The sequence below is a fragment of the Notamacropus eugenii genome, chromosome 3, assembly GCF_028372415.1.
Source record: "Notamacropus eugenii isolate mMacEug1 chromosome 3, mMacEug1.pri_v2, whole genome shotgun sequence".
In the NCBI taxonomy this organism is placed as follows: Eukaryota; Metazoa; Chordata; class Mammalia; order Diprotodontia; family Macropodidae; genus Notamacropus; species Notamacropus eugenii.
The window spans coordinates 50375984-50394671 of NC_092874.1; the positions used below are offsets into that span (position 1 = coordinate 50375984).

General features: G+C 37.3%; 1 protein-coding gene and 2 long non-coding RNA genes across 12 annotated transcripts in view; 2 read left to right on the plus strand and 1 right to left on the minus strand.

Annotated features, from left to right (window-relative positions):
* The window catches only part of LOC140530919 (uncharacterized), a 949813-nt gene that overhangs the window by 879450 nt on the left and 51675 nt on the right, over window positions 1-18688 (plus strand). The gene's annotated exons all lie outside the window — the stretch shown is intronic.
* Window positions 1-18688, minus strand: part of LOC140530913 (A-kinase anchor protein 9-like) — a 78576-nt gene that overhangs the window by 13848 nt on the left and 46040 nt on the right. For 6 of the 7 annotated variants that reach the window (XR_011976141.1, XR_011976143.1, XR_011976142.1 and 3 more), the window contains 2 exons: window positions 15245-17650; window positions 1351-1501 (listed from right to left, as the gene is read on the minus strand). Coding sequence is in view for 3 of the 7 variants with exons in the window: in XM_072650049.1 (XP_072506150.1) it covers window positions 1351-1501; window positions 15245-17650 (2557 nt within the window). In the remaining 4 variants the exon portion in view is untranslated. The remainder of the gene's footprint in view (window positions 1-1350; window positions 1502-15244; window positions 17651-18688) is intronic. The other variant, XR_011976144.1, reaches the window with a different exon arrangement.
* On the plus strand, window positions 4734-18392 carry LOC140530933 (uncharacterized). The gene is made up of 3 exons (XR_011976182.1): window positions 4734-8720; window positions 14272-14380; window positions 17952-18392. It is a non-coding gene; the product is annotated as an uncharacterized lncRNA (long non-coding RNA).

An 18688-nucleotide genomic window follows, 5' to 3' on the forward strand; every position in this document is an offset into this window, starting at 1 on the left:
ATTCAGATTTTACTTAAAGACTAAGTGAATGTGCATCTACTACTCCCGAGACAGCTCTTTTCACTTATGGATAGCTCTGTCACTAAATTATTCTCTAAATCAGCAGTTCTTAAATTGTGTGCCATGGAATTCCAAGGCACCACAGCAAACTCACAGGGAACACCACACAAACCACTAGTTCAAAGTAGATTGCACTACAATTCTCTCTCTCCATGATGTTCTCAAATGTCTGAGATGGGGTTCTATTCACTTGTACTTTCAGCAATGCCAACAACTTCTTGAACCTCCTTTATGAGATCCTATTGTTTCAAGTTGGATTTTCAGTGCATAAAAAGCTGTGATAAAAAGCAAGCACCTTAAGAAAATCATTGTGGAACACAAAATGAAAATGGTAGTGTCCAATCTGATTCCAAGGTTTAAGAAGTAATTCAGAGCCCAACAGGTGCAGACATCTCATTAGTAATTGTGGCTTTTTAAGGATAGATGAAAAATATATTTTCTTCAATTTCTGTATATTATTTTTTCAAATGGCCACTACATTATTGGGACGTAAATACTTATTAAGTTGTTTGGACCTAATTACTTAATAACCAGAACTGTAAGATATATTTTTTAGCCTAGGATGCCATAAAAAAGTTACTTATACAATAAGGTGCCATGAACTGAGAACATTTAAAAACCTCTGTCTTCCATCAAGCTAAAATTAACATGTACACAACTTCCACCCACTGATGCACATTCTGGCCAATGGACCAGAATAAATAAATAATAGGTCATGAAGGTACTGAAATAAATATTCAAATTAAAATTTATAAATTATAATTTATAGGATTTTATATAATATATTTATACATATACATTATAAATTATAATTTATAAATTAAAATTTATCTTTGACCATATAAAATGTGGATATTTATAGTATTCATTAACACTGTTTTGCTTAAACAACGAGATGCACAGCTAACATATCTGGGGAAAAGATTTTATAGAATGAAATGAGGCCATTTTATTAATACAAGTTAAAGATTTAATTAATAAGTCTTGTATTTTTAGAAACACCTCTGCAAACCAGAAGGAGATAAAATTCTAGCTTCATGCTTTAGGAAAAACTTCTCAACTTTGGTCATAAGCATTTAATAATCATAAAAAAATGTCACATCACATGAATTCATAACAACGTTTCATAAAACCTAACTGTTTACAGTTTTCCATAATTTCATTTAATTTACATTTTACTCCTCATCCATTTAGGAGAGTGAGCTAAACAATAACTGGTGAGCAAAGCCAAGCCTCCCAGTGTGTGCATCACACTACGTGTCAACACCCCCAAACCTCTCTAGAACTCACATTCTGTTCTGCCCAGTTCTGAGTCCAGATGCTCCCTGGCTTTCTGCTCTTCACTGACTGGCTCTTGGAATTTCAGAAATTTTGAGGTCTTCTTGTTCCGCCTGAAAGACTCGCACACCAACTCTGTCTGTGTGACTTTGGCGTGTTCAAGCTAAATTAGGAGAAAAGTTGCGCTGATGAGCAATTCATTGCATAACAAGTAAACTGAGGAAATTAAATGCATGCTTGCCTCTCAGAGGCAAAAGTTAGAATTCATGCTTAAAAATAAAGTGAAGAACAGCCTTACTCTATTTTTTTATTATAATTTATATGGAATGAATCCCAGGATAATTTGGTATAAATTAAAAGGAGATATCAATAAAAAAAGACAAGCCTAAGAAATTTGCATTAATTAGTCAAATCAGTCTTTTATTTAAATCCTTTCAATGAATGTTATTTATTATTAGCATGTAGAAATTACAGGGACCCTGTTCTGTGCTGTCTTCTCTCATCAGAGTGTGTGATCCTTGAGGACATGTACTTGTATTCCCACTGCTTAACATAATACTTAGTGTATAGTAAACACAGTAAATAAATGCTCCATCTGTATGTTTTATGACACTGAATTTATATAATTGGTCTGCTTGGTGGGAACAGAGAGGGGATTATACTTGTAACTCAGAGAAACTGTGTTGACACACTAGACCAACTCAACTGCATATAGTTACATATAGTTACAAAGCTAAGTTTAAGTTCAGATTCAAAATCAGGTCTTCTGACTTCAAGTCCAATATGCTTTTTTTTTTTAACAACTGACATAATTGTTTAATCAGCTTCTCCACTACAGATAGAGTGATTTCACACATACAGTGCTGGCACCATGGAAGTCAGAATCTAGGTACACAAGGGTTTGAATGTCACCAAGGTGGAAAACTTTACAGCTGTACCCCAAGGCCCATCCAGGCTTTGGTTTCCCTCCTAAACCAACTCCAGTGAACTCCTGGAACAAAAGTCCCGTCAGGCATTCCAAACAAAGGAAATGCCCCATTAGGAAAAACTCAATGGCCTAGCATACTAAGGGTCTGGCTTGTTAAATGGCTATTCAAAAACAAAGAGATAAATAGACAGGAAGGCAACAAATACCCAGACACCCAACATGCAAGTAAGGAAACCTCCAAGAATAACAGTTTGACACTTAAGAAATCACATCCAAGTTTGATCCAAGTAACTGGTTTTCTTCCCAATGATCAAAAAAGGTTAACTCTGCAGTTTTTCCCACACCGTTTTTCTTTACAGACTTTCACAACTTGGGAAAATGAATCAGTATGAGATCTACTCTGGAGTGTTAGCTTAGATAGGGAGGCCTGTGCCTTACCCTCCTCTCAAGGAACACCACAATACACTTCCACTAGCAACAGAGAATGCTTTGGTCTTGGTAGTTCAGCAACTAGAACAACAAAGAAACACATGGCTCCTATTTGCTTTCAAATCACAATCTCTCCATTCTCTAGTTTATGCCACTCCATTACAAAGTGGTGGAGAACAGCGGATAATAAAAGCAGGATCTAAATCAAGGACCCTCGTATTCACACAGAAAAAGGTAGAACATTCAGCCTTACCTCCTTTTCCACTATGGGAAAACAAACAGTAGGATCGAATGGCTCTGAAACAGATTGGGGGAGAAGCAAATTTTGTTTGGATAAAAGCTCCAAATGTGAGCCCATATGAGCTGGGGGCCAGGCTACCTCCTCAGGGGAGTGAGTTCTCAGCTACTTGTACTATCTTTGGCAAAAGCATAAGACATGCTCCAGTACACCCAACAGGAACAGGTAGTACTTGCTGGGTGGCTAGGTGGAGCTCACCAGTATTCAGACAAGTTTAATATATTAATGGACTATAACTTGTTTATTTTTCAGTTGGTAAAGAAGGAAAAAATCAGCTCATTTCAGTTCCTTATTAATTTGTCTTGAAAAAAATAAAACCATGCTAACCTTCAGCTAAATAGTTTTGTCCTTAAAAGATGCATACAATCTATCTATACTATGTGGTGCTGTGTCCTTTATCTTCGTCTACTTGGGACACTTCTAGGAAATGTTAGCCCAGATTATAATTGCCCAAATGTGGGCAAACTACCAGAGCAAGACCCAGTAGCTGCACCAGAGCTACTGCAATTTGGAGACCAAGGAGCCTCTCTCGAGCTATAAGGTTCCAAGTTTGCTTATTTGCTTGCTTGCCCTGATAATACTCTTTATGAATATTTAAATAACATTGATTGATTTCACCTATTTCTGTGACTTTTGCTTGTAATTTACATTGCGTTTGCTTAGAAAGCAGTTAAAAATTCAAACCAGCTAAGCCACAAGATTTTTGTTTATTTGTTTCTTTTCAATTTTACAGAATAAGTCAAGAGACTACAAACTTGATACACATGCTTTAAAATAACTCTGGTTATAACTACACTTAGGTTTTATATTAAATCAGATTTTGGCTAAAAAAATAAGTAAGCCTTACTAAATCCAATATGACACTATAAAATTACCAATAACGAATTAATTTTCCCATTTAAAATACAAAGTTTTACTTATAGCCAAACTAATTTGCTGTAATAGGTATTTAATAAAATAAAAACAGAGCAGAAGGTAGTGTGATATGGTACAAACGCCATTTAGCTTGAAGTCACAGGTCACTTAAAATCCATGCAATTTTGGGAAAGTTCCTTAACTTCTCGGACCCTCAACTGTCCTAATATATAAAGTGATGGAGTTGGGGAGGGTGACCTCTAAGTTGCCCTCCAGCTTTCTTGCTATCTTCCTTTTGTCCTATAAAGTCATAAAATCTTTTCTTAAAGAAGCAATATTTCAGTTTATGAGAACTGTGTGATATGATACACTTTAGTTGAAATGATTTACTACTACTTTGCATAATAATATCAAATCTTAAACATTTTCACCTAAATATTTTAAAAAAATACTTAGTGAATTTGTGAATTACTACTGAACTTTAAATGAGCGTTTTCAATATCCCTGATAAAATTCACTGTCACTTTAATATAAGTTACAGGAAGGATAATAAAAGTTTTGAAAGCCACCTGGCTTGGGTGGTTAACATTTGTTAAATATTAGCTAAGTATATTATAGTTTAAGCCCTGAACTTCACAAGAACGTGGTTTATGTCACATTAAAGAACATGGAGGGGTGATCAAAATATCTATTTTAGCAGTAATGAACTTAAGGCAAAAATACTAAATATATAGTATTACTTATGAGAAATACTTACTGTATAATGATGTTACATTTCCTGTAAAGAAAGCACAATATTTTCTCACAGTGGTATATTAAGTATTTTTAAAATAGAAAAGGTTCCACATAGAATTTTTTTCTAATTAATCTTATTAGATAAAATAATTAAATATCTAATTAGATAAAATTATTCAAATTTCTTTATTTAAAGATAATCTAATTAAGACATTTTCAATAAATGCACTGAAGGAAGCCAAAAGGGGTGGCATAAACAAATGGAACAGCTCTACTACTACACTGTTAAATTTGATACATTTATTTCTTAAGAAAACACAATTGTACATAAATTCATAGTTTCGTATACAAGCTTATTTCTTTTTGGTATACTGAAAAGTTTGTTGAAGATTAAGTTCAAAATTTAAATAAAATTTAATTTAAAAAATACACCCCTTGACTCCTGTTATCATTTCATAGACTGAACAACTTTTTCTAAGGCCAACCACAGTAAACTTCTCCAGAAAGTGCCTAGTAGGTCACTTGAACTGGAGAACAGTTACACCAGTCTATTTTTCCTCAGATTCAGAGCACACTCATGCATTAGGTCACTGAAAGTCACCCAAACCTAATTCACCTAAAGCTGAATGGCAATGATATAAACGAAAAACCAAAACAAACTCAGAATCACCAAGGAATAATTTCAGTACTTACTGAGTATGGTGGGGTAGGCAAGCAGATTTTAGAAATGAGCTTTACTATATGCCCATTTCTTTTATTACTAAAATGAAAAATAGAAGTGTTAACAACGATGGAATTATTTTCATCCAGCTGTTCACTGAGAGGAAATGGATCTGGTAAAGGCACTCGCGATTCAACCTCATACATGTCTTCATCCTGCTCTTCCAACCACAAGCCACTGAGGGTATCTGAGGCCCAGTAAGTTCTATAGGAATCCATTCTAGAGACGGAGTCACTGATGATCTGTTTGACTGACTAAACAGGTTGGCTACCTACGGTTGATTAAAGAGGGTTTCTCTCCGAGATTCTGAAGATAAACACCAGGACAGCATCAAAAAAGTCTCCTTGTCACTGTCTTAGGCAGTGAATCTTCGACAATTAATGAACGCACCTGAGCAATTGAAAGGTCCAACATAACCTCACTTTTCAAAAACTAGATGAGTGCCATTCTTCTCACAAGTGATAAAATCCTTGAAAAGCCAAAGAACGAGACCAGAAGCAGCTAGTCAGCAAAGCAATAAATATTGGCACCAACCCTGTAAGGTGCAAAAAGCAAGAGACGCAAGCACAACTTGGCAGGGAAAGTCAACATTTGAAATCTCCATAGAAGCAAAGGACGAGAAGTGTAGCTCATCTTGGTTCTGGCTGCTTGACTTGGTTCAAAAGGAAAAGCTCTTCTGAATTGTTACTCAAATAGGCCATCAAGCTATGCAAAAGAATTCTTCTAGTCAATGTTCCCTCAGGAAAAGTTCAAGGCAGAGGGAGTGGTTTTAATGTCCTTACCTCTAGGTGAACTGGAAGGTGGAATCTGAATTACTACGCCCACAAAGAAGCCAGCCTAACAGGATCCAAGGACCACGTCAGAGCTTTGCAAAAGGTGTTTACACAAGTTTGTGTTTGTAAAATAATCTGGTCATTTTTCTCTACGTTAAAAAGCTAAAAAACATATACACTGAATTCATGGGACCATTTTATCAAAGAGCTTATTCAAAGCCTGTAGCATGCCCATTATTTAATTTGGGGAAATTTTACTGACATTCTACCTCACATTTCACTGACAAACAAGATCCATCCCCTTGAGCAGTTAGTTGATAAAAATAAATGGCTCAACCATAAACCATTTTCATATTCAAACATATATAGACTAAGATTTGTTCACCAAATTCACATTTGTTCACTAAGATTTGTTTTAAAAACGAAGGTGCACAGTGCACCCAGCTGCTGAAGTGAATCCAGTTTGTGCACTCTGTGAAACCGCGCATAACGACACAACAGGTGTGAACCAGTGTAATTAGGGGCTCTAAAATGAATACTGACTCTAGCAAGCCACTTTCAATTTTTTAAAAAGTACATTAAAAATTAAATGATATCTTCAATGTGAAAAGAGTTTAGATTAAACAAAAGACATTCTTGAAGTATCTTCTCTGAGGCAACTATCAAATTATCTTGAACTTGACAATTCTTTCTCACATACAATAAGCATTAGTCAGGCAAGCAGATGGCTCTAATAAAATTCAATACCACTTACAAATTCCATTAATGGGTATCTTTGTTTTATTAGATGTTGAATAAGCAATGAAAATCCCCAAATACCTCAAGGAGAGTTTTTTTGGTAGTGGAAGGAGATTTTTAATTGGAGTGGGGTATCTGACCCAGAGTCTAAAGGCAGATGACCTTCAACTTCTTCAAGTGAGTCTGTGGTTCTCAACATGGCCTGCTGTGGAATTTGTCTGGATTAAAATCTGTTGCATGGACAGAGAATTAATTTTGCCATTCCCAATGCTTGTCAACTGGTTTTTTAGCAAAACAACATCTAGATGCTACAGTTATTAGTGAATCTTCTTAAAACTGTTCAATGTTATCAAATAAGTGAAATTATTTCTTGGTGGATCAGACAGATATATGGCTGAAAAAGCACACCTTTTCATAGGACCATTACAGATGGTACTCTCCAGTCAAAAGACTGGAAACGGCATTCATTGGAGAACAGGACTGATTATACAGTTAAAGCTGGGAAGAGCTACGTAGCTCATGTAGTTAGCTCAGGTTACAGATGAGGAAACTGAGGCCCAGAGAGGTGAAGGCTTCCTAGGTGGACAGCAGCAGAGCTGAGATACGTCCAACATTCTTCCCACTTTTTTGAGCTGCCTCTGTGATTGGTTTTCTCTGACTGTTACACTATTCAGAAGCTAGCCCTGCTCTTCCTGTTCTTTGTGAAAATAAGTGCAGAAATGCAAACCCCTTCTTATTGATTAACATTTCCTCTGTGACTTGTTATTTAGCCACCTTGACTACCCTGAATGCAACCAGGAATCAGCAAATCAGCAAACTAGGTACAAGTCAAAATAGATGCTACAGAGGACGTACATTAAAGCTCATGTACTTTAGGATCTTAGAGAAGAGCATTTTTATGATGATATATATGACAAAGCAGGCTTGGTTCACTGGTTTTCAAACCCATAGAAGCATTAAATCAATTAATTAATAAGCATTTATTAGGTTACTATTATATACTCTGTGCTAGGTGCCAGGCCTTCAGATGTCAAGAATAAAACAATCCCTGACCTCAAGGAGCTTATAGAAGCAGGAAACTGAAATGAATGTATTTATATTTGAAACTCTGTTTCAGGCACACATAATGCTGATGGCAATTAAAAGTATTAGGTAACCTTATAAAGCGAAAGAGAATGCTTAGAGGCAATGAAAAGCACAGAAGCACCTACGCTACCTTGAATTTCACAAATTTATATCTGTGCTGTGTGTATTTTTGCATATATTTATTATCTCATATAAGCTCAATGCAAAGGCACACAGTAGGCACTTAAGAAATACTTGATTAACTTTGAATCAAACAAGGCTCAAGTTTGTTAAGTACATTCTATTTAAACAGTAAGGGGTATGTATAAAACACATTAAAATATAAAACACAACAAACTGCAGTGAGAGAGGATGACTGGATTCTTGGGGTTTTCACGTGGCTGATGTTCTACTAACCTTCCAAACTGGTTAACTGTAAGGCCAAATCCTGCACACAGAGCACAACCAAAACTCTGACTAATGCTCACCAGAGTGGGAGGAGGACCATACAAACTTTCTGTTTGCTATAATTCTATCTAAGCTTTTCAAAAAGAAAACAACTCAATAGCTGATCATTATGTAGCTGACTGATTTTCAGAAATACCCTCCCTTCTGAGAAAACAAAACTGTTGACTATTTTGATGGGTCACATGACATTTTTCTCAGATGTGGAATCAGTAAAACTCTAAAGACTTTATCAGATAATGAAGGAAACATTCTGTAGGAGTAAACAGCTCATTCATTAATTTCTCCAGGCCCTAAGGACATCACTTGGAAGATTATCATCTTTGGTCCTAAAATTCTGAAAAGCATCTGTGGGTGGAAAACTACTCCTGTAAAGTAAGTAGCTACCTGTAGTTCATTCAGTTTGTGAAAGCTGCATCCAAAGCTTACCACCAAAAAAGATCACCTTTCAAGGAAGAGTAACACTCTATATTAAAAAAAAAAAACCCAGCTTCTTAAAAAGATACTTTTCTGCTAGTGTGAGGGAAGTCTTTACTGTATGCTAATTACATAGCCTCTGATTTACTGTTTGCAAATAGGCCTGACCCTATAATTAGCTAGTCTGGGCAAAATCCAGCAGGACTATATTATAATAGCTAATTATGACATGGAGCTGGATACAAAACAACTACATATAATAAAAGTCATTAGCCTCTAAGATGTATATTAATTCTCTATCTTGATACTCATGTTATAATCATCATCTTTCTTCTTAAAGTAAAAACTCATTCGTTAACTCATCCAGTGAAAGAAAGACATACCTCTCAAACCCTGGAACAGCACAGACACTTGCACAGGGTATCCCAAAAGTCTCTGTGCTGTTTTCATATGCTTTATAAAAAATGCTTTAGTAGCTTAAAACAATACAGCATATAATATAACGTGTTAGCGTACGGTTGGTTGGTAGGTTGGTTGTCATCCTTTGTTCTCAAAGTGGACCAAAATGACATCACCATGATAAACTCAGGTTTCAGTGTCTGACTGTGGCTGATCAGACCAGTCCAAGCTCAGAATGCTCTACCACAGGTTGGGCACAGATAGTCCGGGTGAACATTTGGGGTAGATACTCCAAATGTGTGCCTCCTGAGTTTACTTTGTGCTGTCTCAATTCTCCTTCACTCATACAGTACACCACCCTTTCTGATGTGGGCACTCCATGCTGAGCGGTCCTGTGTCAGTGTTTCCTATGTTGCACAGTCAAATCCAAAGTTCTTGAAAGAGACCTTGAGGGTGTCCTTGTATTGCTTCTTCTGACCATCATGTGATCACCTGCCCCGTGCGAGTTCTCCATAAAATAATCTTTTAGGCAAGCACACATTTTTCATTCGAACAACGTGGCCAGCCCATCAGCGTTGTACTGTCTGAAGCATAGTCTGAATGCTTGGCAGTTCAGTTCAAGCAAGGACTTCAATGTTGTCTGGTACCTTATCCTGCCAGGTGATTCTCAGAATTTTCCTAAGACAGTTCAAATGGAAGTCATTCAGTTTCCTGGCATGGTGCTTGTAGACCGTCCATGTCTCACAGGCATATAGCAATGAGGTCAGCACAATGGCTCTGTAGACCTTCAGTTTGGTAGTCAATCTAATACCTCTTCTCTCCCAAACTTTTTGTCTGAGCTTCCCAAACACTGAGCTAGCTTTGGCAATGCATGGATCAATTTCATTGTCAATGTGTACATCCCTGAAAAGTACACCACTAAGGTAAGTGAACTTATCCACAGCATTCAAAACTTCTCCATTTGTTGTAATCGATGGTTCCACCTAGGGATGGTGTGCTGGTGGCTAAGGGAGCACCTGTGTTTTCTTGGTGTTAATTACTAGGCCAAAATGAGCACAGGCAGTAGAGAATTGATCCATACTTTGTTGCATCTTAGTTTCAGAGGCTGCACTGAGTGCACAATCATCTGCAGACAGAAAATCATGCACCAACACTTCCTCCACTTTGGTCTTGGTTTGTAGCCTTTTCAAATGGAAGAGCTTACCATCAGTATGGCAGTTGACCTTGATGCCGTGTTCTTCCTCACTGAAAGCATTTGTCAGCATGGCTGAAAACATCATGCTAAAAAGCATGGGAGTAAGCACATAGCCCTGTTTCACTCCCTTGGTGACTGCGAAGGCATGAGAGCTTTGTCCATTATCCAGAACCCAGGCAAACATGCCACTATGAAACTGACGTGCAATATTGATGAACTTCTCCAGGCAACCAAATTTTGACATGATTTTCCATAAGCCCTCATGACTAACAGTGTCAAATGCTTTGGTCAGATCCACAAACGTTGTGTACAGACCTCTGTTCTGCTCCTGACATTTCTCCTGGAGTTGTCAGGCAGCAAACACCATATCGACTGTTTCTCAGTCCTTTCTGAAGCCACACTGACTCTCAGATAGATGACCATCTTCCAGGTGAAGGATCAGCCTATTAAGGAGGGCTCTTGCAAGAATCTTGCCAGCAATGACTAAGAGAGAGACACCTCTGTGATTGTTGGAGGACAATCTATTCCCTTTACCTTTATAAAGATGGACAATGGAGGCATCCTTGAACTCCTGGGGGATAACTTCCTTTTGCCATATAACCTAGAAAATTTCAAAAAGCTTTTGCATGAGCAATGGTCCCCCTACCTTATAGATCTCACCTGGAATAGAATGAGCACCAGGTGCTGTGCCACAAAAAGGAGCCTAATGGCCCTCAAAACCTCTTCTTCAGTTGCAAGTTCAGCTAAGGAGGGATTTTCAACCTAAGGTAAACAGTCAATGGACTCAGCACTGACTGATGATGTTCTGTTGAGAACACAATGGAAGTGTTCAGCCCATCTCTCTAGGATCATGTCCTTATCACTAATCAATATGAGTCCATCAGCACTGAGCAGTTGTGATACACCATAGGTTTTTGGTCCATACATAGCTTTCAGGGAATCATAAAAGCACTTTGGATTTTATGCTGATAGTAGAGTATATAATATAATGCATAGTATATAGTATTGAATACTTTAATATTATATGCATGTGTTTTGGGCCAAGAGTGTAGGGAGAGGAGGGACTGAGAGAGGCTTAAGGACGGATGGAGAGGTATGGAAAAACCACTGTGGTAAATGGGATAGTAAGTTAATTAGGAAAGTATAAAAGAATCGGCCTTGTAGCAACACAGGGCCCAGCTGAATTTAGGTAATTAATCTGTAGTGGACCAAGGTAGCATGGTTTCATGATTTTCTCCAGCTTTGTTCAGTAGCACATGCATAGAAAAGAAGGCAGTGGATGGTAGAGGCGATAAAAGCTGAAGCTTGGCAGGCCAAGTCTAGTGACTTGTGAAGGGGGCAAGAAGACAGTGAAGAGTTGAATTGATTCACTAAAGAGTCAAGATGGGGAAGGGAGGAGAGCATAGCTCCTACAGGGATGAAGGCCAGGGACTGGAGGTCACAGTATGGTCAAAGAAAAAGATTTGGGGTTAGAGGGGAGAAATGGACTGAAGACAGATTATGATCAGATAAAGAAATGTCAGAATTCATGAACATGGAAGTGGAACCTTTGTGGGTGATGACAAGTTCAGGAGTTTGACCCTTTGGTATGGCTCAGGTGGGGTGGAGAAGTAGGTCATGAGACATGAGTAAGTTGAGGAACTGTGAAGTTGAGGGATTGGAGTATCACTATATATGTTCAAGTCCCCAAGTATAAAGGCAAGACTTGAGGAAAAAAGACGATGAGTCAGACACTGAACTCAGTTAGGAAGAAGGGGAATATCTTGGACATTGGTTGATCACAGTGACTAGAATTCTGATTTGGTGATGTTTCTGGACTGAATGCACCACAAAGGAGCAGAGGTGACTGAGTGACGGTGGTAAAGACAGAACCAAGGCGTACTCCCAACTTCCCTCCATCTACCAGAGAGTGAAAGGGCAGCCAGGGATGCTGTCATCAAGGAGGTATCTTCTCTCAGTGAAAAGTAGAAGCTGGAAGGGGTGAGAGAGAAAAATATCTAAGAGGAAAGGAAGTCTGCTGCCTATGGAGCAGGCCTTCTAGAGGGAACTGGGAAAGAGACAGAACATCCTGGTGGAACACTGCATGCCAGTGTGGACCTTCCCTCTTTTCATGTGAATAACTTCATCTTATGCACAATACTCTCCTTCAGCGAAATCAAGGGAGTTTATAACCTTGATTGTTCGTGTATTAGAATGTCTCTTTTCCAATAACACAGCTATTATTATAAATAAAAAGTCTCATGCGCAGTAAGGAACAGCGATAGTCTGTCTTCACGCTCTCCACACTCTGCTAAATACAAGCTCTACACAGTACGAACGTTCCCTGCAAAGTGCCTTTAACTCTATTCACATTTTGAGATATATCTCTGAGTCTAGAAAAAGACCATAAGAGTTCCATTTCCAGGTTTCTTTGTGAATATGAGTTCAGCACCTAACGAAAGAGCACCTCAGAATGGTTCCTGGTTGTTCAGATATATTGTGAAAAAACCAAAGTCAAAGTGAAATATTCTATTACAAAGAAACCAGATTAAAATATATGATGAAGGCAAAAAAACCCCATTCATTTAGGCTGTTGATTTGTGTTGCTTTAACTACCAAATATATGCATCAAGTTCAAGATCATTTTAATGACTGATTATCTTGGAAGTGCAGCTGAATAAATCAGAAGCTATCATAACTATTTCACATCTTCCTAAGAATTCAAAACAGATTCCGAGATGAACTATATTTAGGTTATAGTAATATCTGGGGAAATTCCAGAGTCTTTACAATATCTTGAGGATGCAGTTGAAACATTCAGATTCAGTCATGACACTTCCAGTCTAACCTGAACAGCTACTTTAGCCTGACTGGACCAGGCAGACACTTTCCTGGGAAACCCAAAAACTTCATTTAGATGAACAGTGAAAAAGGTTAATATTATGTGAACAACCTCTATAGGAATATTTAATGGTTTACTCTGTAATCTTTACATCAAACTGAGTACAACCATTCAGAAAGCCAAAGAATTCTGGAGGTAGAAGAAACCTTAAAGAAATATATTCATAAATTGAGTACAGACAGTTCTCATTTTACATAAGTAGACTGTTCTGCAAACCTCTATGTAAAGACATTTTTATGTGATGTGAATTTGCCTGCAGAGGTGAGGAAAGGAGAGAGGGAAGCAGGAAGGTGGCCACATACTAAAGGAAGAAGGGGGCTGGCACACTGTGCAAAGACGTGCAGGGGCCAGGGACAAAAAGTAAAAGCAGGAGGAGGAACACGTGAGGGCCTGGTTGATAATAAGACAAACAACACACAGAGGGCAGACATGTGACGGCCAGACATGGATGCAGACAGGAGAGGATGGGTGACATGTGTGGGGCAGGGACAGGCATGAAGTATTCAAGCTCAAACAGATGGAAGACAGAGATGCAGGGGCCGGACACATGAGTAAGTGGGAGCAGTGGGGCAAAGCTCTATCTTGCCAAGCCCCATTCAGTGGTGGTGGTAGCATCTCCAGGCATCTGTTCTGCCTTCACTCAGAGGATTTTTCTTTTTAAAAAGGTTTTTTTTGGGGGGAGTGGGAGGTCTCCAAGAGCTGAGCTAAGGGGAAGGAGCTGAGAGACAGAAACAGAGACAGATAGAGAGAAACAGAGAAATAGAGAGAGACAGAGAGAGAGAGAAAGCGACCAAGCATGGTACTGTATAGCAAAATTAATATACATTTCTTCTGAAATGCAAAGTTCTTTCAGAATTCGAATTTGTATAATAAAAATTTACATCAAAAGCCTGAACTATCTGCCTATCTATGCCAGGCAGGCAGTAGCATTCTGTAAATGCATGCCATCTATTGTAGAATTTTCATTAGTTGGTAAATAGTCTGAAATAATTTTTAAGTTGTTGGTTACTCTGAATCCATGGTTCTATTGACAGTGATCTCTTGGATGCAGAAACTTCCCCGACCAATGCAGATCAGCAACTTCTCTGCAGCTTGTTGGAATACAACTAGATAAAGAAATCAACTTCTAGTACGCTGAGAGCCGTAAGTAGCAAGAAATATCTCTGAATGTCTATGGTTTGGCCTTGGTCTCAGCCCGAAGAGTAAGCCACGCTGTCAAAAGGAAACTGACGAGGCAAAGTGAAAGAATTTGCTCTAATACATTCTGAACCAGTGATCACCTTTAAGTTACTTAACAACAACAAAAAAAAAAAAACCCAAAACAATCCATTCCTTAAACCATAGTAAGGAGATGGGAGCTACTTCTACAATGGTCAGAAAACTGACCATCTAAGCAGTTGGTCTTCAAACACAAGTATTGTCTCCTAAGAATCTTTCACTCTACAAATTTATGTGAGTTGAAACCATCACTATCTCTAAAATAATCAAATATTCTATAGATTTAAGTAGCTCACAGGTATCAATTTCTTGATTTCTAGATTCATCATTAGATCACCATAAGGTGACCTTATTACCTAGAAATGCTTTTTTTAAAAAAAAATCTATCCTGGTTAGGCAGTAATATGTATCATCCTACTTGTAACTTCCATATCATTCTATAATAATTTTCATTAATTAGATTAATGTTCACAGTATTACAGTTGGCAAAATATAAACTGTCAAATGTTTCCTCTGGCTTTATCTGAACATATAAACTGTTTTCATTAGTTAGTTTTTAATGTTTTTTGGATCCAATATAACAATTACAGAAAATTAGGATAATTTAATTTGTCTATTTAAAATCTACCTGAAAAATAAGTTACAAGCCCTAATGAGAATAACTTGAAAAAGGTTAATTTTATTCTTCTTTTCAGAATGTTCATTTATATTTTTGTAAAGAACAAAAATATTTTCTAATTGAGGTTTTTCCCTCTTCTAGCTTAATCACACATGAATCAGTAAACAAACCTGTTCAGATTTCAGAGGACTGAGTTCCTGCCGAAGCTGGTCATTTCCACTCTGTGCAATAGCTAAAGATGATGTTAACGACTCATTAGCCAACTGGTCAGTCACAGAGTGCATGAGAGCCAAAAGAGAATTCTTCTCAGGCTTCACCAATTCTTGCTCGCTTTCTTTTCTAATATTCATCTCTATGATCTTTGCCCCTTCATCAAAGTCTTTATTTATTTTAAATACAGGAGCTGCAGAATCTTTATTTCCCTGTGTTTGAATACCATCTTTAAAATTGCATGGCTTAAGTTTTAACTCATCCATGTGTTCTGCTCGACTATGGCCAACTATGATTTCTAGCTCTTTGCATCTTTTTAAAACTTGTTCTTTCTCTTGCTTTAGAGATTTCACTTCCTCACTTAAGTGATTAATTTCACTATGTTTCTGCTTTAACTGTTCAGAAAGATCTGACAGTCTCTCTGATAGTTCTAATTTCTCTTGCTGGGTCACCTCAAGTTTCTCCATAAGTTCTGTAGTATCTTTCTCAACAACTTCACCAATTTCAGAAATTTCTGCTGTGAAAGACTTGTCATCTTTACAACTTTCACAATCTGCACTTTTAGTTTTCACTAAAAGAACTGGCTTACTTTTCTGTAAATGATAAAGCTCATCAGTAAGAGCCTTTAGCTTCATTTCATATTCTACTTCCTGTTTGCTTTTACTGTCCTCTAAATCAGATCTTACCTTTAGAAGATAAGCATATTCTTCTCTTAACTCCTGGTAATTTGTCTCAAAGTTTTTTTCAGCAAATGAGTATGTATTCCTTTGCCTCTCAATCTCTTCGTTTAGCTGTGTGCACTGTTTTGTGAGTTTTTCATTTTCTTCTAGGAGTATATCAATTTTTTTTTGCCACTCACATTCTTCAGATTTGGGCTTAACTGAATCTATGAAAATAAAACCTTCTTCTTTGCTAATGGGAGAATATATTTTCAACATGTCTTCTAGAGTTTTCTTTTCATTTTTAAGAATGGTATGTTCAGTTTCAAGTTGTGTAAATTTTTCTTCAAGGTCATCTTCTTTCTCCTTTATTTGCCTCTCCAAAAATTCTGTTTTCAGTTGTAACTCTTGCACTTCTTGTTCCAGTGTGCCCTTTTCCTTTTCTTCCTGTCTGAGTACTTCAATCTCTTTCTGAAGCTCCTTAATCTGAAGAGTCATTTCTTCTGATTTTGAATTTACAAGAGACTGCTGTAAATCTTTCAGCTTTGAAATTTCTAAAAATAATTGATTCTGCTTCGTTATTAAATTGTCTTTTTCAAATTGGATGCTTTCCATCTCATGACTCATTTCCTTCTGTAATTCCTCTATCTGTTGTTTATCGTGAACACTTAAGTTATCTTTCAGTTTTTCTATGTTCATTTCATGCTCAATTTCTAAGCCTTCCCGGAGTCTAGTTAGTTCCTCTTCGTGGCTGAATAGCAGCTGAGTTCGCAGTCTTTCTAATTCAGCTTCCTGAGAGTCAGCCATTCTATCGAAAACAGCGTTCTTTTCTTTCTCTAGCATTTCAAGCTTTATCTTGTAATTGCTGACTTCGGCCTCATGCTTTAACTCTAAGTCCTTCCTGAATTCAGACGCAGACACGATCTGGGCTTTCAAATCTTCCACACCGCTAAGCAATTTGTGTGCTTCGTTAAGTTCATCTTCTTGTTCAGCTATTGTCTGTCGAGCTCTTTGAACCTGCTCCCTAGAAAAGCTTAATTCTTCAAAAAGGTCTTCAAGTTGACTCTGCAAAATAGATTTTGCTCTTGAAATTATTTCTAACTCCTTGCTTATTTTTTCCTTTTGAGAAATAGCATCTTGAAGTTTTAGATTCAATTCAGTAATTGCCATATTCATTAACTGTATTTGATTTTCATTTACTGGAATATCTCGACATGTTTTTAAAGCATTTTCCAGTTCTCCTTTATGTTGAGCATTAAGTTCATCGAGTTCAAACATATGCTGTTTTATTAACTCTTGTTTCATCTGCACAATCTGCTGCCCATACATTTCATCTAGCTCTACTCGGAGTTTCTCCAATTTCTGCTGAGTCTGTATTTCCATTCTTTGTACCGTCTCAGTTTCAAGTTGACTTTCCTTACGACTTTTCTTCTGAAGTTCTTCAACAGTCCCCATTAATTGTTTTATTTCACCAGAACGCTGTCTTTCTTTTTGTTCAGAATTCGCTAATTCTAGTCTTATATTACTTATTTCTTTGTCCTTTTCTACAATCTGTTCTTTGAAATCCCCCAGTAATTTATCAGTAGCAATTAGTTTATCCTTCAGCTCAACTGAGTTTTCTTCTTCTTCTGCTAGTTTTATTTTTAACTCTTCAGTGACTGAATCTTTTTCCTCTAATTCCTTTTTACTTGAATCTTTTTGTTCCTTCTGAAAATAAGAGAGACAATCTTTAATTGATGGCAACTTAACACATAGCTTCAGAACTCTGTCATCTAGGTTTGATAGTAAAGCATTCTCCTTTCATTTTATAGTATACTAATTGCCTTAAATAATGTGATTTGTATATAACAGGTTTAAAATTGATAAACTTTTATTCTGAAGTTTCTTAAAAGATCAACAATGTGCATACACATCTATTATTCAGTTAGGAAGGGGGTCAATAAGCATAACCATGAAGAAGATCTGTATTCTGCATGACTACTAATGACAAAATCTACTACTGACCTAGATCTTGCTGGTAAACCAGAGGTGATTCATCGGAAAAGGATGGAGAAAAAGTGTATTCACAGATGCCTGATGCCTTGCCAGTACGGCGGAACTAGAAGCCACCTAATACAGCAAAACTCCAAGCCAAATCTGGGACAACTATCATATTCTGGCTTGGCACTCCAACCTCAAAATTCTGGTTTCAATGGAAATTTGGAGACAGGGATGAACTTTTTCCTGACTCCAGCTCAGGACTCAAGTTGTAGAGTCATGGATAAGGAGAACTATGCCTGATAAGAACTGATGACATCATGGTTTATGGACTATGAGCCACTTGTTGAGTTGGACTACTACTTATGTAGTTTACCTATCAAAAATGTTGATCTTGTTAAGTGATGTATCTCTTCTGCATTTATTAATTTTATACAGTAAACTCATTAAATCAATACTAGTTAACTGAGAATAGTTCAAGATGTGATATAACCACTATACTATGAACATTTATAGTACCTGCTATGTGCCAGTGCCAGGCACTATGTATGCTAAGCACTTTACAAATATTTTCTCCTTTGATAGTAAAATACTTGGAACAGTCAGTGCCTGGCACATAGTATTATTGTTGGGCTGATTAGTCATGTACGCACTTCATAAATATGTGTTAAGCAAATTAATCCCCAAAGCTACCTACACAGTTTCCTGACTTGAATAGCCCCACGTACTGCTGGCAGAAAAATCTCTGTAAAGACCTTCTTAAATGAG